Here is a 25709-nt window from a genome sequence, read left to right on the forward strand (position 1 = left end):
AGTTCCTAGCAAATAGGCCCTTATAGAGAATCTGAGACAGAATGATTTGAAACGGCAATTTGCAGCACGTTAACAGGTTAGCCAATAAAAATACTCCGCGTAGGAATGTGGGGTTGTACCTGCTTTTGCTAGAAACCCAAGGAACATTTTATTATTTTTAATACTAAAATTGCCAAAATGTACTTTCTGCCAAGAAGTTATTACTAAACTTGAAGTTGACTCTGAATGAGGAACAATAAAGCCTATGCAGGGAAGAATGGTGATTTGAAGCAGGGAAAGCATGGTTTTAGGAGAAGGTATTGCTGAGGTTCCCCTGTGAATATATTGGCCTTTAGGGCCATTTATTGAAGAGGACTGTACTTGTAATAGTTGTTTGATCTTACTTTCTTCTTTTCTCAGTTATTATTCAAGAAGCTGGATTTGTTTTGTGGTGGTTTGTTTTGAGATTTACTCTTTTTTTGCTGTCCTTAAATACAACCTTCACGCGGATTTGCTAATGATATGCGTTAGGCAACAAAGGTTATAAATTCTACTGCAAAGACCACGATTCCCAAAATAGACCATTACATTACCTTTCAGTGTAATGATTTCCTCAGAACAGTTACTCGCTTTGTAAGTTACAGCTCTTACCTCCTTTATCTTTTTACTGTTTATTTGCAGACCACTGTGTTCCAGCATGGAAACTGAGGAGAAGTTGCTAACCAGTCTGTTAGTGAGCTAATCCATCATTCCTAACACACTTAGGAGCAGTGTTACACCAAGTTTAATAGCTATCAGGTTCCACTTAAAAAGAAATGTTCAGCTGTGGGCAAAGTCACTTGAAGTGGTTTTGTGTCTGTATGGAAGAATGTTTCAGGAATAAAGCAACATCCCATTTTTGGTCATACGCAGCAGTACCTGACATATTCCAGTGAATGTGAGCCATGTACAGTACTTAAAAGGCTGCCGCAAAGGAGTGCAAGCAAAGTGAAAATAACTGTTTACTGGCAATGCAACTCTGAACGAAGCGTGTGTGGCTGTTGTGGTCTCTGAAGCAATCTGTTGCCCATCTGGCATCTCTTCAACAAGATGGGCACTGCTGGGATGTGATTTGATGGACCTGAAGTCTGATCCTATATTACTGCAATTCCTAAGTGCTTGGAGAATGAAACAATAATCCAAGTATCTCTGGTATTAAAATGAGCTTAGCAGTTAGCTGGGAGGACTTACCATGTCACAATACCTGTCTTAACAAAATTACAGTCTAGACATGCTGAGTTATTCTAATGATTAATTAGTGAATTGTAACCCTGCAGAACAAGCGAAGCCTGAGACTATGCTGTAGCTGCAGAGAGGGGTTACAAAGTTTTTGCTTCATCAAAATACTGAAGGTAACAGTTGCTCGCTGTGCTGTTCTAGGTTGGTAATTTGATATGAAATTCTATTTGTTTCTTAATGATCCCCACTGTTACTGCACTACGGAATGTTACACTGAGAATGCCAAACGTATTTAAATTTGTTAGAAAACTGGTGAAAAGGACTTCTTTTGGCACCTCTGGTATATTTTGGAAGCAATATGCATTTGTGAGATAAACGATTGAGCATCTAGATGATCATCACTGAACTCATTACTGGTGTCGACAACTGAATCTACACCTTTTGGTTTCAAAATTTGTGTTTCCTAATGAAACAAACAGAGCACCTAGAGCTTGAAACAGCGGGCATAATATAGACTAAAGAGAATGGTATCGTTTACACTTTGTTCACATGAAGTGGTGCAAGCAATCAGGGATTTTTACAGAAGCTTCGAATTTGCAGCCACTGATGGATTCCACACCCTCATTGCAGGAAACATGCCAATCACATGGTTTCAGGTTTTAGAAAATTGTTTAGATTTCTCTTTCATATAAGAAATCACTTACCTAAAGAGCTCACAGATACGTTCCTAGTATCTCATGCACCTGGGAGGATCAGATGGGTCTCTGAGATCCAGCAGATATTCTAAATCTTGGCTTTTATTTTATCTGCACAGATCTGAACTTGTTTGTACTTTTGAACATGGACAGTTATGCCTGAGTGCATCTTTAATTCAGGAAAAGTGTTTGTGACACAATTCTGTTTGAACGCTCTCATCCCATAAAAATGAAAAAATATCTGTGGCTTGTATTACTTCAAAGCTGCAGAAGCATGGGTAAATTAATCTTCAGCTTAGAGGAGCTACAAAAGCAACTGCTGTGGATGGGTACATTACTCTTAATTAACAAGGAATTTAGTGAACTGAATTAAATTACCGCAAAGTGGCTTATCTGTATAATAGCATCAAGTCAGCGGTGCAACCAAAGTTACACTTGCAGATCACTATACTTTTCTGCTATTTTTTAAATAGTGCTTTTTGCTTCTGCAGCAATTTTGGAACATAATGAAAGCACATTAGAAAACCGAAGACTGTTGAGAGTGCAAAGCGTAAACGAATAGGGCTTTGTTTTGAAAGCAACATAAAGTGAGTAACAGTATACTCATAAAAACATATGCATACAATGTCTGCATATAGAAGGATGGTCTGTCATCAACAACATTAAATTCTTTAAGGAAAATATATACAAGCATTGGCTCACTGTCCTCTTCCTCTCCTGGGTACAGCTGGCTGGAGACTGTTACTGCTTGCATTTCATCCTAAGTTGCACCATCTCAGCACCTTCCTGAAGATGTTTCCCGCTCCTGCAGATGCAGCAGCACGGAGGGTTGTGAGAGGGTTCCCTAACCTGTGTCAGTTCTCACGGCATGGGTTAGCAAGGACTGTTTAAGCTTACACAATTTATTTTCACCATTACAAAATAGTTAGCAGTCACAAAGAACACAGCTGGGAGCAGTAATGGCTGACTTGAAGGAGCGCTGGCCAAAACCAGCACAGAGGACAGTAACGTGTGCTACCAGCCTGGTGTTTTGGTACTTCTGGCAGAAACTGTGTGGTAAAATGGGAGAATTCCTGAAGGCAGAAGATTAACTTGTCAAATGAGAGAACTGCATATCTAATGCATGGATATGTATGTGGAGGTTCAAAGGAGGCTAGATGGTCGGTTTGCACCATTTCTATTCTGTATTTATGTGCCCACTGATGCTCTGTGGGGGCTCCAAAGGACTCTGGTGTTTTACTTTATCGGTGCCTAATTTTGATTGTTCTTTTATTTCAAATTATATTTTAACTCTCCAGGTACCTGCTTGAGGCTGTACGGTAGTTCAAAACAGGGATGGCATTTGGGTTCAAGAGGGAGTATTTCCTCACGTCAGATTGGTTATTGCTGCTGATGCTTGTTCGGCTGATTTTGGTTGTCTTACGAGGTGATGCGTGGCCTACCTCCTTGTTCGTTTTCATGGACACCTCCACGGACAATTGCAATGTCCTTGACCTTTCCTGCTCTCTTCCTGCAGCACTTCGTAGTTGCCTTTTAGTGCAGACAGTTCCTTAATCTACCTGTGTGATGTCAACCACCTGTATAGAGAATGAAATGTGAACATTGCGGGGGAGGAGGGGAAGATGAACACTTCTGGCTCTAAAGTGCGATCTCAAGCTATAAAATGTATCTCTAAGCAAGAAAAATGCTTACATTTCTCTGGAACTATTTAGAACTAATACTACAGTAGTTTTATTTTTGCCGTTAATATCAGACTATTCACTTCTGAACTATTTCTTTGAGCAATGCATTTTAACTTTTAATGACTTTCATTCACATCCACCTGCAGCCTATCAAAAAACAAAAAAAAGGCAGGCAGCTTTTGAGAAGGTAATTGCTATAGGTAGGATTAATTATCAGTAGCATACAGGTGAACCAGAATGTCCACCTTCAAACTGGAAAAATTAATGGTATAATTAATTATTCTGCTTTCACTACTTCATTAGCTTCACTTAACTGTATAATGTTTTGGCAGATCCATAATGTCTACTGTAATAGCTTAATCTGGCAATTATTTCTGAGGAGATCGTTACATGTTTCAGTATTCCTAGCAGAGCCATCTTTTTCATGGTCCCAGAATAATTTACATCACATAATCTATAATATGATCCGGAGAGGTTTTGAGGAGACAGTACTTAGTATTCTTACTTCAATTTTATAGCTTGACCTGAAAATCAGTTTGTAAATACTCTCTAGCATACTTTTCACTCATAATTTTTTTTAATCTTTTCCATGGATAACTTTATAGGTAGCATGATTAGTAATTTGTAAATCCTTAGGCATAAGAAGCCTATACCTCACAGCTAGTGCTGGAAGAGATATTTCTTAGCTTTAAAATGCAAATCACAGAATCACAGAATCACAGAATCACTAAGGTTGGAAAAGACCTGTAAGATCATCAAGTCCAACCAAAAAAAAAAAAAAAAACCAAAAAAAAAACCACACCACACAACAACAACAAACCACAACACACCAAAAACCAACCCACCCAACACCACACAGCTCCATGCCCATCAAGCTACATCCCACAATGCCACATCCACACGCTCCTTGAATACCTCCAGGGAGGGTGACTCTACCACCTCCCTGGGCAGCCTCTTCCAGTGTTTCACTACTCTCTCAGTAAAGAACTTTTTCCTAATATCTAGCCTGAACCTCCCCTGCATCTGATACTTGAAAGAACCAGCAGGTATATACTTATTTTTCAGTTACATTTCTCAAAGAATGGTGACCTGTGAAAATCTTGTTTTTCTAAGAATATGACATTTTCTTCAGATCAGATCTCACACGAATAATTTGTTATAGTAGTTGTTCCTATTTCTTGGTTTAAGTATGAAGGCTAAGCTAATATTGTTCAGGACAGGCTGAATCTGGCAGTTCTCAAATTCTCTCGTGACAAATAAACGAACTATTTACAAATGTCCTTCACACCTCTGATTTCCAAAAATTCATTAAATATAATGCAAATATTGAAGGAGTAACATTACCTGCTTAAAGAAATTAGGGAAAAGGAAGCCCTCAAACGGAAGCTTGTCAGCCCTGACAATTTTTTTAATAATACACCTAAAAGAACAAAAAGATTATTGTTTGCTCAGTAGTCTTTAAATTAATTTTAGCAGTAATGAAGGTCCAAGATTCTTTGTAGTCTTAACTTGCTAGCTTGGGTTTGGAGTAAAGCAATTTCTAAAATGACTATTGTTGTTCGGTTGTTTTTTTCTGTAACTGGCAATCCTATCTCTAAAGTGGCACTTTAAACCTACTCAAGAATTATAATCCAGAATTAGATTTTCTTGATAAGAACTTACTCACATATGCCCTATTTAACTCAAAGTGTGTTTCCAATTTCCTTTTTAAGTCTACTATTTTTCAGGTTTGGATTCTCTTTTGCCTGTTATTCGTGGCTGGCCTCGTATCTAAAAAAGGATGCAAATATTTAAATTATTCTTCATTCATTTATAGCAATGATGCCAACGTTAAGATCTAAATTTACTGTGTTCTAAATGACATTGCAAGTAACTATGGAGAAATTACTTTTTCAAGAGAATAACCTATTTTATTTTTTAAAGTGCTGACTAACAGGGCGAAACATTTTTACAGAGGGAAGTTTCATAGAAGGGAAAATTTCTTTTATAGTGACTCCCAGAAATACTTCCCTTCTACCAGGATGTTGCGCTCCTTTTCTTCCCGTGGCAGTCGCGAGCCCTGTGCCTGCCCCTCCACCATTACATGGTGCTTTGCCAGAAGAGGGTGACTTTTGCCGCGAGCGCAGCACCCAGGCGTTGGTTTACCCATTTGGATGCTTTGTAATTTGTTTGGTATGTTTCTGATCGAGAATAAAATTAGAACGAGATCATCTTGGGCCATCGTGCCTGCTAACCTCTGATGGAGCATTTGGGTTCACTTCGGATGTGCTTTATCTTGTTTTCATGCCACATTTCAGTCTCTCAGGGTGGACTTGCACCTAAGGAAGGTATCGACAGTGGGACTTTGGGGAAACGATACCTGCTGGGAGCGATGAGCCACATCGTGCCTCACTGAGGGAGAGGGCCGGTGTCCAGGCCTTGGCCTCCTTGAGGCACCTCTGTCACGATGGTTCTTGGTGTCATTTCCCTCGTAAACCAGCCCCAAACTTTCCTTGTGAGTGCTCAAGTCCCTCCCTAAAACCTGACTCGAGATGTGTTACTGTGGGGATGAAAATTCACCCTCTGATCCCCGTTTACCCCCACACAGCCCGAAGAGGTTCGCAGCCTGAGGCCGCTCCGTGCACTACCGAGCTCCGCTCCAGTGTGCTCCGCTCCCCCTCGTTCTCCTTCTCCCCTCACAGGGGATGTGTGCCCCTTTCACCGCCTTTGTGCGGCACCGGGGCGTCCCTCCGGGGCTGGCGGGGAGGCCGAGCCCGCCGCCCCCTCATGGGGCTCCCCGGCAGGGGCTCCGCGGGCCTCCGCCGACTTCAGCCTCCCCGGGGTAGGAGGGGGCGGCGGGCGCGGCCAGTTAGCGGGGCGGGCCGGGGGCGGGGAGCGCGGCGGGGCCTGGCGTGGTTCCCCGCGCCCCGCCGGCGGGCCGTGCCGTGCCGTGCCCCGCGGCTCCCCCGCCGCCGCCGCCGCCCGCCCGCCCACCGCCGCGGCTCCCCCGGCTCGCTCTGCAAGATGGCGGCAGCGGCCGAGCGCGGCGCGGAGCTGCCCGCGGAGCCGCCGCGCGGGGCTCGGCCGCCGCCGCTGGGCCCCGAGGAGGTGGCGAGGCGCCTGGCGAGCACCCGCCGGGAGCTGAGCAACAGGCGCAAGATCCTGCTGAGGAACCTGCCGGCCGAGAGCAGCAGCCAGGTACGGCCGCCGCCTCCCCTCAGCCGGCCGGCGGCGTGGCGCGCTCCCGCCGGCGCCTCAGGCGGGCCGTGCCTGGGGGCGGGGGGCCCGTCCCGGGCCGGGGGAGCGCCTGGAGTGCCGCGGGGGGAGCCGCTCCCCAGCGCCGGCGTGAGGGGGGCGCGGGGCTGCCCGGCGGCCCGCGTTTGCTCTCGTCGCCGGCGTGGGGGCGGATTCGGGGGCTGCAGCTTCCCTTCGTCCCCCCGCGGGTCCGCTCGGGCTTCTCCTCCCGACGCCTTCTTTGGCAGACGGCTTTGTTACCGCCGGTAGCCGCGGTGCCGGCGGAGCGCGGCTCCAGCTCGTCCTCCCCCCGGCGGGAACTGTCGCCCTCATCCGCGGGGGGCGACGGCGGGCGGGCGGGCGGGCAGGGCAGGGCACGGCTCCGCCGCGCGGGGGGCGGGTGCCCGCCGTTACCTGCCCGCCTGTGGGAGCCGCGGGGCCGGGCCTCAGGGCGTGAGGGAGCAGCCTCCGTCCCGGGGCAGAGCCGGGGGGTCTGTGAGGGGCAGGGCGGTTTTTCTGCACGCCGGCAGCGAGCTGTGCGAATCAGCAAGGCTAATGAGTGCGCTGATAGCCCTGCGTGACCGCCGGCCGGTGCGCGGCCCCTTAGCGGTACTCGAGAGGTGGCACCTGTGCACTTGCCGTGTCCAGACAGGTAGGGCGATTTTACGGTCCTGTAACGCATCCAATTTCCGTGTAAAAGCAAAGTTAAAAAGCTTCAAGCCTGTGTTTTTGGTGTTTGTTTTTTTTTTTTTTCCTGAGGTGAGCAGAGCGTAGTCAGTGAAAGTGGTTTTCCGCAATCTGTTGGTGGTTTAGGAAAATTCCGCTCACATTACTCCAGTTCAGAGGAGAAGATCGGTGAACTCTTAAACCTAATGCTTGTGAGTCAGATTTTGAGGTGATTTAGTTGCACAGTCACCGGATCTTTACCAGCTCCAAATATTCAACTTGATGCGCAAGTATAAAAAAAAATGTAATTACAGCTTTTGTTCTAAACCACTCCTTGTGTCTCATCCCCTCTCTTTCTAAAGCACAGGCAATTCTGCTACCTGCGGGTAAGTGCATCACGTGAAGATTGTTATTTTCTCCATACCTCCGGTAGAAAGGGACTATTCATTTTAGAGAGAATCTTTCAGCGATCGGTGTAATTTGATCCAGAGTACAGAGCTTGCTTGCCACTGCACTTCTTGATGTTTTGTTCTCACGTATATGGCGCCTTTCGGTCTGTTTGGCCGCGCTGTAGTGCGATTGGAGGTAGTTAAGAGTTTTAGAAACGGCAGTTTTGCTGTGATCCTGCACGATGATTTACACACTGAGCCTCACCACCTAACGACCTAATCAATAGCAAACTCACAACTTGGAAAATGCTGCTAATCTTCATCGTCTCTTCAAGAAGCCATCACGCGTGACTGTGTTGACAGAGAGGGCTTACTGGCGTATCACAAGATGCTTGCTGCGGATAGCTGGAACAGGATTGCTTTGTCCGACACTCGAACAGTTGTGTTACTTGCTCCTGTTGCACGCAGCCAGGTACTTCATGAACTCGCATGTGGACTGGTTAAAAGCACACCTCGCCTATATGGAAGCCATCAAGTTTGGCATTGCTCGGTCAGACAAAGAATGCTATAGGGAAATATTAGTGTGAAGGTCCAGTTTGGCAGCCACACAGTATTTTGGAAGTTTGCCATTTTGTTTTGATGACTTAAAAGTAGCACTTAGATGCTTTTTTCTCCGTATATAAGGTTCTGATGTTCACCTGTTGCTAGCCTAGAACTACCACCATGTACAGATCCTGAAATACAGTTTCAAAAGATGTCATTTTAGTTTTTAACATCGTTGAGCTATTGGTGTTGGCATGTAAAGGCAGAATAGTCGTGCAATAGAGAGGAAGTTTCTGTCCTGGAGCAGTTTTGGAAAGGAGAAGTATGTTTGTGGTCAGGCATGTTAAGCATACCTGTGTATTTGGCTGTCATGCATTTCCAAAAATTACCATGAAATGTAACATTTCTTATTTCAAATTAACACCCTTGGTAAACGGTGTGCAGAGGTGTTTTGTCTGCCCTTTTCTTCTTGAAATGATTGGTTAGCCAAGTAAAATCAGATAAACTGTTGCTAACCTGGCCAATTTATTCGCCATCAAGAAAGAGATGAACATCGTTAAAATGCAGCAAAGTCTTCCAGAATAGGTTTTAATAAATGTAATTATTTGTCTCTAATCATTGGGATGTTGGGTTTGGCTATCATTCATTGTTACTATGTTGAAGAGTGAGGCTAAGATTTACTGAAATGGTTTTCAAATGAGAAATGGTTCTTCTGCTGATATAGATTGTTGGAGATGCTCAGTTTTGTCAGAAGGTTCATAATTTTCAGAATGAGAACAAAACTCCTTTTTTTTTTTTTCAGGTGAAATTAGGTAACGAACATTTTCCTCTGCCAGTTGTAGCTACATATTAACTTTTTAAATTATTGTACTTGTAATCTTCTGTTGCCTTTGGAGTTCCACCTGTGTTAAGCTGAATTTTAAAAAAATATTACTCTTAAGGCCCCAGAAGAAATGTACCTTAGCCATGAAGTTTCTGAACCAGAAACAGGGTACCGCAGGTTTGTAGTCTTAGAAACCAAACAAACAGATCTGTAAGTGTCAGAAGCGTTCAGAACTTTAGGTGCTGCGTGACTGTTGTTAAGGGGCAAAGGTTGCCCATGTTTGAATCTTGGCAAGTGGGATTTCCCTCTAAATGCGTTTGGCAAGATCTGTGTTCCTAAGGAAATCCCGAGCCTGTTTTCAGGAAGAAGGACAGCCTGAAGAAAGCACTTTGCAGTCTGTCACACCAAGTAAGTCAGCATTCCCTCACGAGCCTTTTTCGTTGAGTGTCAGTATGAAACAAATCCAAAGGGGGGAAGAAATTAAGTCAAAATTAAGTCAAAAAGATCCTTTCTGCATTGGGCTTTATAGCTCAGTCTGCAAATATGTACGTGCAGGATTAGTAGTTCTTAAAGCAATTCTCTCACTACAGCTATGGAGAAAGGTATTTTTGTGACACATCTGTGGTAAACGTTTTTATTAGCACCTTCACTGTTCTTGAAGGCCAAGTCTCCATTTACTGTTTAGTTGTCGATTTTGTACTGACCTGTCACAGTGGAGTCTTCCAGACTTGCCAGGTAGTTCTACATACTCGTCCTCGTCTGATTCGTCCAGCACAGTACCTGGACTGTGCATATTATCAAACATGTGGTGTGATAATGACCTAAAAATGGACATACGCTGTTGCTATGACTCTCTAAATCTAGAGATGAAGCACCATTGATATCTGTACAGCAGTACTGTTGTTACTTTTTAGATTGCTGAACCTATAAAATTACATAGAAATGCACTTGTTACTGCTCTGACTGATTCCTCTTAGTTGGGTCAGTGTTGTGAGTAAAACAGCTTACCAGATCAACTCCTGTCTTAACTAATGTCGTGTTTTCCCTCCCTCAATCCGATGTTTTTCTATCATTACAGCTATATGCAAACTGTATGAAAAATAGGCTCAGTATTTGGTTCTACTTAGGGGGCAAGATTGCCCCATTGGTCTCGGTGGTCTTTTTGAAAAATGTCAGAGAGTGGGTCTGTTCTTGTTAGCATTAATATCCTCTGATGCAATGTTGTGATAAGACTGATGCTTATATCAGGAATCTTTGCAAAGAGACTTAAAGGTAAGCTTGGTTGTAGTCGTTCGTTTCATTCTGGTCAGCGCTTGGCAATGGATTAGCAATCTCTAGGTGGGATGTCTCTTGCGATTGCCTTGTTGTGCGTGCATCTCCCTCAACCGTCATCTCTGATGAACCAACTAATCCATTTCAATAGCAAGGAACACAATCGAGTACGATGTTGAAAGTGCAGTGTTCAAAGGCATGCATCGCAAATTGAAGGTCCTTGGAACGATCGTAAAACTGCTCTGAGTGCTCAGGGAGGCAGGAGGACTGCTCTGGGCAGAGGGAGGGAAGGAAACGGTAACTACTTCTCTCCTTTGCTGATAAAGAGATGCCAAGAACTTCATGATGACCAGAGCGTAAGTGAAGTTGTACCTTACCAAATGGGAAGTTTTATTTTGCTGGAGTATTGTATGGCAAGTCAGCTTATGTTTGTTTTGGTTTTTGTAATTACCCCAACAGATTAGAAGAATTGTTTTTGATTTCCCCCAAGTCATTTTTTTTTCACTGTTAGTGGTTCCTTATTTATGTCTGATTAACTTCCATGGGAGCAGTAGCTCGTAACTGTGACGTAATCAGCAGTCGGGTGCCCTGGCATACCAGTTCGGATCCCATGGAATTGCTGTTGGAAAGAATAGACCTTGGGCTATCTGTCTTGCTAATCATTACTGAGATTTGTAGCAACATCTCCAGTCTTCACTGCTAAGATTAGCTGACCAATGAGGGCTGTCCACTTTTTGATTCCCCTCTTGGCAGCTAAGGAGCCAGTGCTGTGGAAGATGCGCTTGCTTTCAACCATTTTCTTTCTGTGCTTGATTATCTTTAAATGCCACCATATTACATTCACATTTCTGCTTTTCTCCTTCAACATCTGAGGCTAGAAAATAAATCTTATAGAGGGGATGTTCTACTTCAATGTAGGACATGAAGTAAAGTAGGGCTGATTAATTATTTTAATACCCTGTAGTTCTTTTTTGGCATGACAGAATCTAAAGAAAGATGAAACATTTAGGTGTTGATAAGAAACTGGTGCAGTCCACCTGGGATGGGGATTTATTTTGTGTTTTGGGACCTGATGTACCCATCCAGTTTTTTTTTACCGGTGTCTGTTCCTGATCAAAAGACAAATCACTACTTAGGATGATGCTATTTCTGGTAGGGTTGTGGGGTTTTTCTTTTTTTCCTTCTTTCTCCCTGGATTAGCCACAATTTTTCCTTGTTCCTTTTTGATCGAAAGCCTTTAATGAACTGTGATGATTTGAGGAAGTACTCTCTCCCAATCTGTTGTATGCCAGACGTTTAAGTAGAAGGGGCCTTTGTGTTTTAGTTAGTCCTCTGTCACACTGACTGAACATGAAAGGCATACTTGCTGGATACTGAGTAGCTCTCATGCCTTAGGATGTATATGCTTTTTGATTGTTTTTATTGCTTTTCTTTTGCTTTGTGCTCTTGCTCTCTCATGTTACGTCTTCTGTTTTTTTTTTATCTTTCATTTAGCTTGCATAGCACCCAGTATACCCAGGATGATGAAATTAATTTCCAGTCCCATAGTGTTCCTCTTACTAACACACTAATATGTCTCTGGAAGAATGGAGAAATACGTTTTTCAATCCCTGTCCATCATAAGTCTATTGAGAAACTGTTGTTCTTTTAATGACAACATTTACTTATATTACTTTACTGAAGATCTTTGGACGGTATGGTCTTACAAAAGTGAGAGTCAATTCTCAGTTAAAAGGTTCACCCCAAAGGCAGTTTATGGCCTAGAATTACAGGCTTGATTTTATTTCAAGTTTCATAGTTTGTGACTGTTTGTGGAAGTGAAGAGGGAATGTGCTGAGCAAAAGCCTTAGGGTCCACATCAGTCCTCACTGTTCCAGGATGCCTGGGCAGGTGGACAGCTGCTATACATCTTAGACTTGATCCCACAGCCATTGCTCATCTAAGAACTTTCTTTAAGGCAACATTGAAAAAAACCTTGAAAATTTGTCAAGGAAGAGAACTTAACTATATGGTATGGTGAGCCCAATCTCTGTCTGAAATTTTGCTTGGTAGGAGCAAGGGAGGATTTATCTGGCACTTGATGCCCAGTTGGTGAAAATTTGAGGACCCCCTACCTCTGTGGTCATTAGTAGACAGGAGGTGTTTAAAATTGCACTTTGCACCAGTCCTTGTGCTTTGTTATCTAACCCTCTTGTTGGTGCTGTGGACTCCACTTCTTACTCTCCAACAGAGGCCCTGGGATTTTCCCTCAGTAACAGATTATTATTTTAAACTGTGTTGATGGTCTCTTGCTTACTACCTTTTTTTTTTTTTTCCACAGCAGACTTTTTTTTTATATATATTTGCAGTGAAATCCCTGTGTCATGTCATGGACTCAAAGATTTAGTGGTCTAAAATTTGAATTAAATGAACACCCCATTATATCATTTGTAAATGTAAAGCTTTTTCCTGAGAAGTCCTCCTCTTTCCTGCTCTGCCTGCACAAATGAAAACAAACTATTTTTTAGTTATGAGATGAGTTAAAACTTCTTGGTTAGCCAAACATGTTATTTAGTTCAACTACTTAAAACATAATTGATTCCCATTTCAAGAATATGCATGTGGAGTTTAGGCCTCCAGCTACTACTGCGAGCCAAGTTACAGACCAGGCTTGTACAGTGTTTATATTGGAAACGCCACTAAAGCTTACTGTAGAAATCTGGCCAGGCACCATTACAATTGTTAAACATTTTTGTTGTCAGAATAACATAATTCAGTATTACATCTAGAGAGAGAAAAATACTTGGCTTTAGGGTGCTGTAGACTTTATATACCTGGTGTATTGTTCCAGGTGATAACTGAATATTTCTTGCATATTTCTTTTCTTGTACTATGAGATCCTGGGTGTGAAAAGCTGATTTTATTAGAAATAATACGTTGACCTTTACTAATTTGATAAATAGGGCAAATGTGCCTGTTAATGACTCCCTTTCTTGTTTGCTTTTAAAAAAAATGCAGGTAATAAAGCATAAAGACAGATCCTCTCTAAGGAAGGCATTCTTTCCCTTTGAGAGATGCAAATTTGAAATCGATGGTATGTGGTAAAAACTCCTGTTGACAGTTTTTTCTACCCGAGACAAGACAGGACAGGCCAAGAACTGAAGTATTTCAAGACCACATTTCTTACAGTAGTAAATAATAAATTTTTAAAGTACATTCAGCCTGTGTTTACTAGTGGTTTCTCCTAAACTCCCTTTAATATATTTGGGGTTGCTTTTTCTGCTAATTTTAAAGTATGAACTGATTATTTTCTAGTTCGGATTTTAATTTTTACTGATGATAAGGTTAACTAGCTTTCAAAGTCTGTTTTTAAGAACTCTGAAGGTTTAAGGGGCTGTATTAAGCTAAGCATTATTGGTTACATTTCTGTTCCAAGATGTTTGGTTAGAGCTGCTGGCATGGCCCGTGTGTTTATGCAAGTGCTGTTACTGTGAGCAAGCTCGCTCTGTTTTCTCTCCTCCTCTCTGTTTCTGCGGTACGTACCATCCTTGCTTTGACCAGGGACGCAGCCCCCGGGAGCTGCCTGGCGGGGACTTTGCTCACATACAAACACACCTCGGTGCCCAAGAGTTGCTGCTGAGTTTTACATCTGGTTCAGGAGCCAACTACAAGTCAACCCTAGGAGTGCAGTAATTAAGGGCCAAGATAGGCACCGGTATAAACGGTGTTTGTGTTGGAAACTTCATGGGATCCATGACTGTTGTATGTCTGCCAGATAGCTTTATAACTGCTTACAATTTTTGTTGTCAAAATATTATAGTCTAGCCTGACCTTCAGTGCGTGACACTCACGGCAGCTAGACCTTCTCCATGTTAGTGGATGTTGCTATTTTGTTTAGACTTAATACGATGCAGTTAAATGATGATTGTGGTAATTGTCAGTCACCTTTTTTTTTTAGACTAGTAGATTAATTCATTTATAAAAGAGGAAAAAATACTTTAGGAGAAGCAATTTTGTAAATGTTATGTGGAAAAAATACTAATAGTGGCCAGGCTTGGTCAACAAGCCTGAGCGGCTGAGGGAGCTGGGGTTGTTCAGTCTGGAGAAGAGGAGGCTGAGGGGAGACCTCATCGTTCTCTACAACTCCCTGAAAGGGGGTTACAGAGAGCTGGGTGTTGGTCTCTTCTCCAAGAGAAGAGTGACAGGACAAGAGGAGATGGCCTCAAGTTGTGCCAGGGGAGGTTCAGGCTGGATATTAGGAGAAATTTCTTTCCCGAGAGAGTGGTGAAGCATTGGAAGAGGCTGCCCAGGGAGGTGGTGGAGTCCCCATCGCTGGAGGTGTTCAAGGAAGGTGTGGACGTGGCACTGCGGGACATGGTTTAGTGGGCATGGTGGGGTTGGGGTGGTGGTTGGACTTGGTGATCTGACAGGTCTTTTCCAACCTTAATGATTCTGTAACAGATGGTTTGTATGTGGCTATTGTGAGTGTGGGCAAAGTGGTGGCAGCTGGGCATGGAAGCTGCTGCTCACGTGTGGTACCACCACTGGGTTTATTACTACTGCTTTGCTAAACCTCGCGTGATAAATGGTGAGCGCTTGCATTGCCTTTCTAGTGTGGCTGCCCAGCAGAAGTCAATGACTCAGGGAGGGCGAAAGGTTTTCTTGCCACAGAGTGTGTGTAGGGGCTGACGGCTTCTCCATGGGTGTGTGTAGTGATGGTGGTAGATCCTGACATGGGGAGAAGGCTGATGTAGCTGGGCTGGGGGTGCGGAGGCCGGGCTCCCCGAGTGCATCAGCCAGCAGGCTGCCGGGAGGTTGGGAACGGGGAGCGAACTGTGGCTGTTTGTTTCTGCTGTGCTCAGGGAAACAGCCCTCTGCTTACATTCCTTGCAAGTTAATAGGGTCGCACCAGAGAATATACCTGACTTGGATGACCCCTTTCTCCTCTCAGAGTAAACATTCCTTCCTAGCCCAAATACCGGGTAACTGCTTACACCAAAGGGGCCAGCTATGTTCAGTGCTGTTGGTGCATGATGTTTGGTGGTGCACAGCTGAACCTGGTTAGGAACAGCGGGTAAAGTGGTGGTGTTGCTTTCCCTGACAGTTCTGCTCTGAGCTGTCGGGAATAGAAACTGTTAACAACATTAAAACGGTAGTAGTGTTTGTTCTTTCCTAACAGACTTAAGTGTTGAAAGATATCACAGATCACTAAGGTTGGAAAAGACCTGTAAGATCATCAAGTCCAACCAGCAGCTAATATCACCATGCCCACTAAACCATGTCCCACAATGCCTCGTCCACACATTACCTCGAAGGTAAAGTTTAGAGAAGTGCCGAGTTCAAAAGCCAGCTAAGTAATTCTGAAAATATTATGAAGAATCTTAGTCTAGTGTACACAGATATTTACAGATATAAACAGATACCTGTTTAATTTGAAGGAGTATACATTTGCTTAAGAGTTGGCTTGATGTGTTTTATTTTTGTAAATTGTCACAGTCTTTATGTGAATAGTGCTTTCACTGAAATACTACACAAACCCAGTTGCACAGGTAAAGGTCTCAGCCCTGCCATGGGGGCCGTGAGAGCACAAGAACAAGCACCTTCCTGCAAGAGCCCGTTGCACAAATGTGGCAGTGTTTGCAACAACCTGTGGAAATTGGTGTTAAAATCTTTACTAAAATTACTTTGCTTAAATTAGGTTTTCATTTAAAATCTTCCTTATGTTCTCATCATTTTTTACATGAGACCTCGTGATTATCCCACCAATATATGTTCACTACAGGCTATTTTCCCTCCCAATTAAAGTTTCAGTTACTGCGAAATCATGTGGAATCATCTGATTCACAGACGACTTTCAAAAGAGTGTTCAGAGCTGTTTGAAATAATATTTCCTGCTACTTAATCATCATATAAAACTTTAAGTGTTACTCTTGTAAAATAATACAGGAAATAAAAAAGCTAAGTATGTCCCCCTTTTTCTAAGTGGGATAGGAATAACTTCTTTAGAGTCTTCAGTGCCGCAGTACAGCTGAGCTGTACAAAACTGTGCAGAAAGTGTCTTCTCAGTCTCTCATGACTGAGAATGAACTACCGTCTAATTCTCATTAGAGAGATGTCCACAGTCAAATCGCCTACCTGACTTGAATCTTTGAATTGTGCCTGGCGTATTTTGCTTTTCAGAAACCACATCCTTATCACATCTGATTCGAAGATGGCTGGTAGCTTGAGAAACGCTGCCATATTTTATTAATGTAGTATTTGACAGCTGTTAACTAGTGAAACTAGAGATTGGTGCTCGCTTGACTAACAGATATACACCTGATACCAGTCATGGAGAACCTAATTAACCTCTAGGCTATATATATTCAATTAGAAAACTGGCCAGTAGAGTGGGCTACTGGAAATTGTCTGCAATTAAACTTTCAGTCAGAGTTGGTTGATCTTTTTGCTTACTCAGGTGGTCTTTCGCTATCATGTATGGGACTTATCCAAGTAAAAAAATACATATATCCAGGTTACTACTCATAGTTTCTTCTTGGGGATGATTAATGTTCATTTCTGCATTCTCACCACTGAACTGATAATTCTTCGTGGTTTTCATGGGGCACGTGCATACACCTTGCTCTTGTTGGGGAGTAGCTGTAGCAAACTGGTACACACCACTTAACACTTGCTTCTACCCTACCCCTCCCACACCCCTGTTCTCTCCCCATTAATTAGTGGGAGCAAATAATGCTCTTCAGATTGATTCTTCGTCGAGCATCTGTGCAGTAATTGATAGAGGATACTTTCCAGGGGGTATTCTGGGCACAATTATCTGCTGGTTGAAAGAATGTTCATTATTAAAAGAGTGAAAATCTGTTAAAGTGAACTTGAGCAGTTATAGGAAACTAAAGCAACTGTTACATTTTATGACAGCATTGCCTGCCCTCAGTAAACTGCATGATGTGGTGTTGCCAGTATTTCTTGTCTGTGTGGTATTTTAACTATGCTAGCTGTACTTCGGAGAAATTGTGGGGGTTTTGTTACTTAATTAACTGTGGCGTTATTCATCTTTATGAAAAGACAGTCAACAGGACACCCCGTTGTGCTTATGTGACTTTATATAATGAAAAATAAATTAATCAAATTCAGTAAGCCAGTTTTTTATATGAGATAAAAACATTGCTGCAGTAGTATAACCAGCTCTTTTAAAAACAAATATTTGATAGTGTTTCTATGGTGAGATTTTCTGTTTATTGGGAAGTTTAGTTTGGTATTTTTTAATGAAGATGAATTTATGCACTTATTTGGTCTGGTGAATTATTTATCTGATGTTACTTGTACTTCTCTCTTTCAGGAAATCCATGACTTATTTAAAGATTATGAAATCAAGTATTGTTATGTGGACAGAAATAAAAGAACAGGTAAGAACTTAAAATCTTCCAGTGTCATACGTTTCAATTCTGTGATGAAACTAGTGAGGAACATCTGCCATGTATGAAGTCATCAAGTTCTGTGTCGTCACATAGCTTGATTGTCCCTCAGTGCCTTTTTTGGCTGCATAGTTTGTCACCTTCTACTGAAGCCAATGGAGAGCTGGAAACTTCACTGATGTTGGCCAGAAGTAGGTTGGTCCCCTGTGGTACCTCTCAGGCCTATTCCCTTAGTGAGTGTCTCATTCGGACAAAGCTAATCTCAACTGTCTGATTTCCTTTGAAAAACTAGGCCTGAGGCCTCTCTTAGGGTAAACCACATGTGCTATGACATGATCAGAGGAAAATGTACCTAGCTCCAGATGCATTTGTGTCAGGTAATATAAGCCAGAAGCAATTTATTAAAGGAATACTTAAGTCTTTGAAGGAAATGTTGTCCTGAATTAAATCCTGAATTCTTTAAGCCTGATCCTCCATTTACAAATTAATTCTCTAAATAGGGGATTCACAGATTTTTAGCACTTGTGAGGTACAGAAATGGACAAATATTTCTCTGCACATTCCTGTCCTTCCAAATCACCATAGGTCCCACAGCCTGAGCTCTCTCCTGAGGCAGCCTTGGTTTCCAGGACAAAATCTTAGTGTGGTAGCTGTGATAGATTTCTGTCAGGATTTTGTGAGGATAATGGTGTTTCTTGACACCTGCCTCTAAGGAGCAAAAATTTGTGTTTTTGTGTCCCATTATCTTGCAAATTTGATTTCTGAATGTGAAATAAGGCCACTACGTTTGTGAGATGCTATAGTCTGCTATCTAACAACGGACTGAACGTCTCTGTTCAGTGTGATGAGAAATATTTGAAAACACTTGGAAAGAGTAAGAGAAGGATGAATTTTTTCATTTAATCTAGATGCTCTCATATATAACTATTTTTTTACTGTGTATGTATTTGTGTTGTTTTTAGAGCGTATACATGTGTGTCTGTGTATACGTAGATATACATAGTACTTTGCCTGTTCATGTGAATTTTTGTATGTTTTACTGCATGCCTCTGCAAATTTTCGTGACTGGAATACACTGTAGGTGGTTTATTTTTTCTTGGCTTCTCATTTGGATAGATTAAATTACCTCTGTGTTCATGAAGGCTTTAAAACTGTGTTTGGAGGCCCTAATGTCACAGAATCTTAACATGTTGCTATACAATCCACAAAGTTCTCGAGCCTCTCAGCTCTTCCTACTCATGTTCTTCATATTGCAGATTATTTTTGGTTTTAAAAGTTTTGCTGTGCAAAAAGCAAAAGTTCTGCTGGTGATTTTGACTGTGTCTGTGGGTGTTTACATGTATTTATTCTGTCTTGGCCAAGTAAGTACTGACACAACAGAACAGTCATCCACCCGAAAGATGGACGTGCGTATTGTAGTGCGAACTATTTGTGTAAGGAACTCCATTTGTATTGATTTTATTTTTGTGGGGTTTTTTTTATTAGATAGAGTTAATGACTTTTTATTTTTAATGGACATAATCGGAACTTTGTAGAGCTCTGTAGGTGTTTCCAATCAGATCTTCTTAAATTCTACTGAGTAAAAACAATGTTTTCACTTGATTACACAAAGTAATTCAAGATTAATGATAAACTCAGGGAAGTAGCCCTAAACAACCTCAAAACATTGGGGAAAAAAGTTTTTATCATAAAAAAAAAATAACAGTATTTTTAAACAGCATTGTCTTCTATCCATATCTTCTATGTAACTATTCTTAGAATACCAAATAGTATCCTGTTAGCAAAATATGTGATGCTGTGTCAGAATACTGGAGAGCAAAATAATGTAGATTACCCAGGCAAATTTTAATCAGTTTGAGAACGAGGTTGCTGATTTCCACGCCGTCTCATCTTTGTCTGATCACCGATACATCTCTTCGGTTACGACGGATTGTAAAACCCGCTGCAAAGGCATTGTTTGTATGTTAGTACAAACTAATTGCTTGCAGGATTCATAACAACAGTAATTTGACTAGAACAGCAAAACTGAGATCTCAAATATTATGTGCATGACACCAAGATTATACTTGCTTCGTTTGCTTTATAAACTGCTACAGACAATAACTTGCTTTAAAACATTCTGTAGATGTTTGTGTTTTCATTAAAAATCCTTGTTTAGACCATTGTAACTAATGATTATTAACTCACGTAAGAACGTGTTAGCACTTTCTGGTTGGCTCTAAGACCATGAGGTGGTAATGATACAGTGGGTGGTACAGCGCTCCATTTGTGCACGGGTGCATGAACCGTCAGTTACCTGTGGGATGATGATGCGATACAAATACGACGGGTGTTGCAGCGCTCCCTTTGTCCATAGCTGCGTGTTCCTTCCAGCTGCTTGTGGGGCCATGACATGGTACGGAGGTGGTGGGTGTTGCGGCGCTCCCTTCGTCCAAGGCTGTGGGCACCTTTGAGGTGGCTGTGGGACCTGGATGGGGTACAGATACGGTGGGTGGTGCGTCTGCCTTTTTACCACGTTTGGGTGTCTTCTGGCTGTCAGTAGGATGATGTCAGTGTACAGATACAGTGGATGTTGCAGAGGTCACTTTGTCCATGGCTGCGTGATCCTTCCACCCACTTGAGGGACTATGACATGGCCCAGAGGTGGCGGGTGTTGTGGCTCTCCCTTTGCCTGTGGCTGTGGGCACCTTTGAGCTGCCTGTGGGACCTGTATGGGGTGCAGGTACAGTGGGTGGCCTGGCTATCCCTTTGCCCACGGCTATGGGCAACTTCTGGCTATCTCTCGAATCATGAGGTGGTATAGATAGGGTGGATGGTACAGGGCTCCCCTTGTCTGTGGTTGCACGTACCTTCCAGTTACGTGTGGGATGATGACAGGGTACAGGTGCAGCGGGTGTTCTGGCAGTCCCGTTGTCCACGGCTCTGGGAACCATTGAGCTGCCTGTGGAACCTGGATGGGGTACAGATAAAGTGGATGATGTGGTTGCCTTATGTCCTCGAGTGTGGGTACCATCTGGCTGTCTGTAGCTTGAGGACAGGGTACAGATACAGTGGGTGTTGTGGAGGTTCCTTTGTCCACAGCTGCATGCTTCTTCCAGCTGCTTGTAGAACCATGACATGGTACAGTGGGATGGGTGTTCCGTTTGTTTACGGCTCTGGGCTCCTTTGAGCTGCCTGTGGGACCTGGGTGGGGTTACAGATATGGTGGGTGGTGCGGTTCTGCCCTTACTCACGAGTGTGGGCACATTCTGGGTCACTGTATGACACTGTACAGATACAGTGGGTGTAGCGGTGCTCCTGTTTGACTGTAGGGACAGGGTACAGATGTGATGGGTGTTGAAGACATCCCCTTGTCCATGGCTGACTGTTCATTCCAGCTGCTTGTGGGACCATGACATTTTACAGAGGTGATGGGTGTTGCCGCACTCCTGTTGTCGATGGCTTCAGGCACCGTCGAGCTGCCTGTGGGACCTGCATGGGGTACAGATAAAATCCGTGGTACAGCTCTCCCTCTACCCGTGGCTGTGAGCACCTTCTGGCTGGCTTTATGATCATGACAGGGTACAAATACGGTGGGTTTTACGGAGCTCCCTTTGTCCATGGCTGCGGGCATCTTCGACCTGCCTGTTGGACACGGATGGGGTTCAGATAAATTGGGTGGTGTGGCTGCCTTTTGACCACAGCTATGGGCACCTTCTGGCTGTCTGTAGGATGCTGACAGTGTACAGGTATGGTAGGTGTTGTGGAGGTCCCCTTGGCCACGGCTACATGTTCCTTCCAGCTTCTTGTGAGACCATGACATGGTAGAGATATGGTGGGTCTTGTGGTGCTCTTGTTGCTCAAGATTGTGGGCACCTTGGAGCTGCCTGTGTGACCAGGATGTGGTACAGATACATTGGGTGGTGCAGCTAGCTTTTGACCACGACTGTGGGCACCTTCTGTCTGTCTGTAGGGTGATATTGGGGTACAGATATTGTCGGTGTTACAGAGCTCCCTTTGTTCATGGCTACGTGTTTCTTCCAGCTGCTTGGGGGACCATGAGATGGTACAGAGGTGGTGGGTGTTGCAGCACTTCCCATGGATGTGGACACCTTTGAGCTGCCTCTGGGACCTGGAAAAGGTACAGATACGGTGGGTAGTGTGGCTGCCTTTTGCCCATGGCTTTAGCCACCTTTGGGCTTCTGTGGGATGAGGACAGGGTAGAGATATGGTCGGTGTTGCAGAGGTCTCCTTGTCCACGGCTGTGTGTACATTCCAGCTGGTTGTGGGACCATGACATGGTAGAGAGGTAGTGGTTGTTGTGGCGCTTGGCTTGTCCACGTCTGTGATCAGCTTCTGGCAGTCTGTAGGTTGACGATGGTATACAAGAAATGAGGGTGCTGTGGAGTTACCACTGTGCATGGCTGCGTGTACCTTCCAGCTGCTTATGGACTATGAAATGGTACGGAGGTGGCTGGTTTTGTGTGTCTCGTTGTCAATGTCTGCGGGCACCTCTGAGCTCCCTGTGGGACCTAGGTGGGGTACAGATACATTGGGTGGTGCAGATGCCTTTTGTCGATGAGTGTGGGCACCTTCTGTCTAGCTCTGGGGTCATAACAGGGTACGGATACAGAGTTAGTTGCAGAGGTTCCTTTGTGCACAGCTGCATGTTCCTTCCAGCTGGTTGTGGGACAGTGACATGTTACAGAGGTGGTGGGTGTTGCGGCGCTCCCTTTGTCCACAGCTGTGGGCACCTTCTGGCTGTCTGTAGGATGATGACTGGGTACAGGTAAGGTGGGTGTGTCGGTGCTCCCGTTGTCCATGGCTGCAGGCACCTTTGAGCTGCCTATGGGACCTGAGTGGGGTAAGGATACATTGGGTGGTGTGGCTCTTCCTTTGCCCTGTGCTGTGGGCACCTTCTGGTAGGCTGTAGGATGATGTCAGGGTACAGTTACAGTGGGTGTTGTGGAGGTCACCTTGTCCATGGCTGTGTGTTCCTTGCAGCTGCTTGTGGGACCATGATGTGGTAGAGAGGCAGTTGGTGTGTCGGTGCTCCCGTTGTCCATGGCTGCGGGCACATTTGAGCTCCCTGTGGGACCTGGGTGGGGTACAGATACAGTGCACCTGGATGGGGTGCAGGTGCATTTGGTTGTACAACTCCACCTTTCTCCACGGCTATGGGCACTGTCTCACTATTTCTCAAATCGTGAGGTGGTATAGATAGGGTGGATGGTGCAGCGCTCCCTTTGTCCGTGGTTGCACGTACCTTCCAGTTGCCTGTGGAATGCTGATAGGGTACAGGTACAGTGGGTGGTCCAGCGCTCCCGTTGTCCGTGGCTGTGGGCCCTGGATGGGGTACAGATACATTGAGTGGTCCAGCTGCCTTTTGTTGACAGGTGTGGGCACTTCTTGGGTAGCTGTGGGATCATAACAGGTTACGGATACAGAGTTTGTCGCAGAGGTTCCTTTGTCCACGCTGGCTGTGGGACCATGGCATGGTAGAGAGGTGGTGAGTGTTGCAGTGCTCCCGTTGTCCATGGCTGTGGGCACCTTTGAGCTCCCTGTGGGACCTGGATGGGGTACACATGTGTTGGGTGGTGTAGCTCTTCCTTTGCCCTGGGCTGTGGGCACCTTCTAGCTGTCTGTAGCATGATGTCGGGGTACAGATACGGTGGATGTTGCGAAGGTGCCTTTGTCCGTGGCTGTGTGTTCCTTCCAGCAGGTTATGGGGCTATGACATGGTCCAGAGGTGGCGGGTGTTGTGGCTCTCCCTTTGTCTGTGGCTGTGGGCACCTTTGAGGTGGCTGTGGGATCTGGATGGGGCACAGATACAGTGGGTGTTGTAGAGGTCCCTTTGTGCACAGCTGTGTTCCTCTCCCCAACCCTGCATGTCATGTGTGGCTTGTCATGCTGTGGGTATCTCTGCATGAAGTACAAGACTTGTGGCTGTCTTTCCCTGAAATGAACTGATGTTTTTGCCCGCAAGTGCCGTGTGTTGTTCACTTCAGTTGGTTGCTCAAAGAAAACACATTAATTAGCTTCCCTCAGCTTGGTTCACTGTAGACTATTACACCCTCTTTAATTCTCAGGTTAGGAGGCTACAGGTGCCAACTGAACCACAGGAGTTTCCCTCTGACCATCAGGAAACACTTTTTCACTGTGATGGTCACCAAGTGCTGCACATGTTACCCAGTTGTGGAGTCTCTATCCTTGGAGATATTAAGAACCCATCTGGACACAGTCCTGCGCAACCAGCTCTAGGTGATCCTGCTTGAGCCAGGGACTGGACAAGATGACCTCCAGAGGTCCCTGCCAACCTCAACAAGGCTGAGATTCTGTGATTGTGTGAAATACTTTATGCACTGAAAACCCCCCCAAAAAATCGATTAACCCCAAAGCGAGAATTTATGGATGAATGAAATTCAGTAGAATCAGTAATGTGTTGGCTTCAGTAGAAAATTTTTATTGCTTTTTGTTTCCCAAACGTAAAATTTTGTTGTGTTACAAGTAGTGAGGTTGTGTGTATCTGTGTTTCTGTAGTCACTCTTTGAGTTAATTACTGACGATGTCCAGTTGATAATGCCAGATTTTAAAATATATATTACAGCATATTTCTCTATCTGTTGCATCTTCAGGGTAAATCCCAAACTCCTGTTTTTCCTGAGACTAGTACTGGTGGGTTTTGTGGGGAGGGAAAGCTATGGTAATTACCTCTGTAGCTGAAGAGGAGCTGTGGTAGGTGATGTAACTTCTTTTGGTCTCTTACAGCGTTCGTTACTCTGTTAAATGGAGAGCAGGCTCAAAACGCGATTCGGAAATTTCACCAGTATTCTCTTCGGGGAAAAGAAATATCCGTGCAACTCCAACCAACAGATGCTTTGCTGTGCGTTACCAATTTGCCCATTTCTTTTACGTTAGAAGAGTTTGAAGAACTTGTGCGTGCATACGGCAATGTCGAGAGGTGTTTTTTGGTCTATAACGAAGTTACTGGCCATTCAAAGGGCTATGGCTTTGTGGAATATATGAAGAAGGACTCTGCTGCAAAGGCGAGACTGGAACTTCTGGGGAAACAGTTAGACGAGAGCACACTCTTTGCACAGTGGATGGATGTGAACCAGCTGACCACAAATCTTATTCACTCCAAGTGCCTTTGTGTAGATAAATTTCAGAGAGACTACGCTGATTCAAAAGAACTGATCCAAGCTTTCTCGCTAAAGTATAAACCTGTTTTCTGCCAGGTATGTTGAATTTGTGTCTTTTGGAAGATCAAGGTCATGATTTAAGTAGCTCTGTATTTGCATCTTCACTGTGTGCTGTCTTATCCTTTTATTTTTCATTTAAGTAGTGAATGGTTATGCATCTGCATTGCAATATATGATGTGGTACAGATGCTTCATTGGTATGGGTTTGCAGTGATTGGTCTGTGTCATCTGAGAATTCTGCAGGAGATCACTCCCGTGAAGCGCCAATAAAATGTTTATAAGACATCCCCTCCTCATGTATTTTATTGAAAATAATTTTAGAAGTATTTTAGAGAGCTTTTAAAGTAAACGTTGCTGATGGGTTTATTGCTCAGTAAAGAAAACCAGAGTGTATGAATACCACAAGCGCAACAGTTTAGATGGTGGACAATATATCTATGTATGTATATAATTCATATATTTAAGAAACCTCTGCAAGTATCTAATGTGTTTTTTCCCTAACTGGGGAAGAGATGGGCTTGGGATCTCATAGTTGCTGGGCTTGCCAGTGATAGAAGTGGTACATCTTTAAGAAAGCTTGCAGGTACAGAAGAGGCAGATCCTTACTAGCTTTTGCAAGTGTAAAGGTTTCTTTCTCATCTTCATGGCTTGTGA

The 25709-nt window shown here is 43.9% G+C and overlaps 1 protein-coding gene across 1 annotated transcript in view; it reads left to right on the forward strand.

The window, feature by feature from the left end:
- Nucleotides 1-6577: 6577 nt before the first annotated feature.
- Nucleotides 6578-25709, forward strand: part of RAVER2 (ribonucleoprotein, PTB binding 2) — a 40137-nt gene continuing 21005 nt past the window's right edge. Inside the window, exons 1-3 of the mRNA XM_059822225.1 lie at nucleotides 6578-6751; nucleotides 17799-17865; nucleotides 24622-25091. Coding sequence (XP_059678208.1) covers nucleotides 6578-6751; nucleotides 17799-17865; nucleotides 24622-25091 — 711 coding nt within the window. The remainder of the gene's footprint in view (nucleotides 6752-17798; nucleotides 17866-24621; nucleotides 25092-25709) is intronic.

This window comes from Gavia stellata, chromosome 10, assembly GCF_030936135.1.
Source record: "Gavia stellata isolate bGavSte3 chromosome 10, bGavSte3.hap2, whole genome shotgun sequence".
Classification (NCBI taxonomy): Eukaryota; Metazoa; Chordata; class Aves; order Gaviiformes; family Gaviidae; genus Gavia; species Gavia stellata.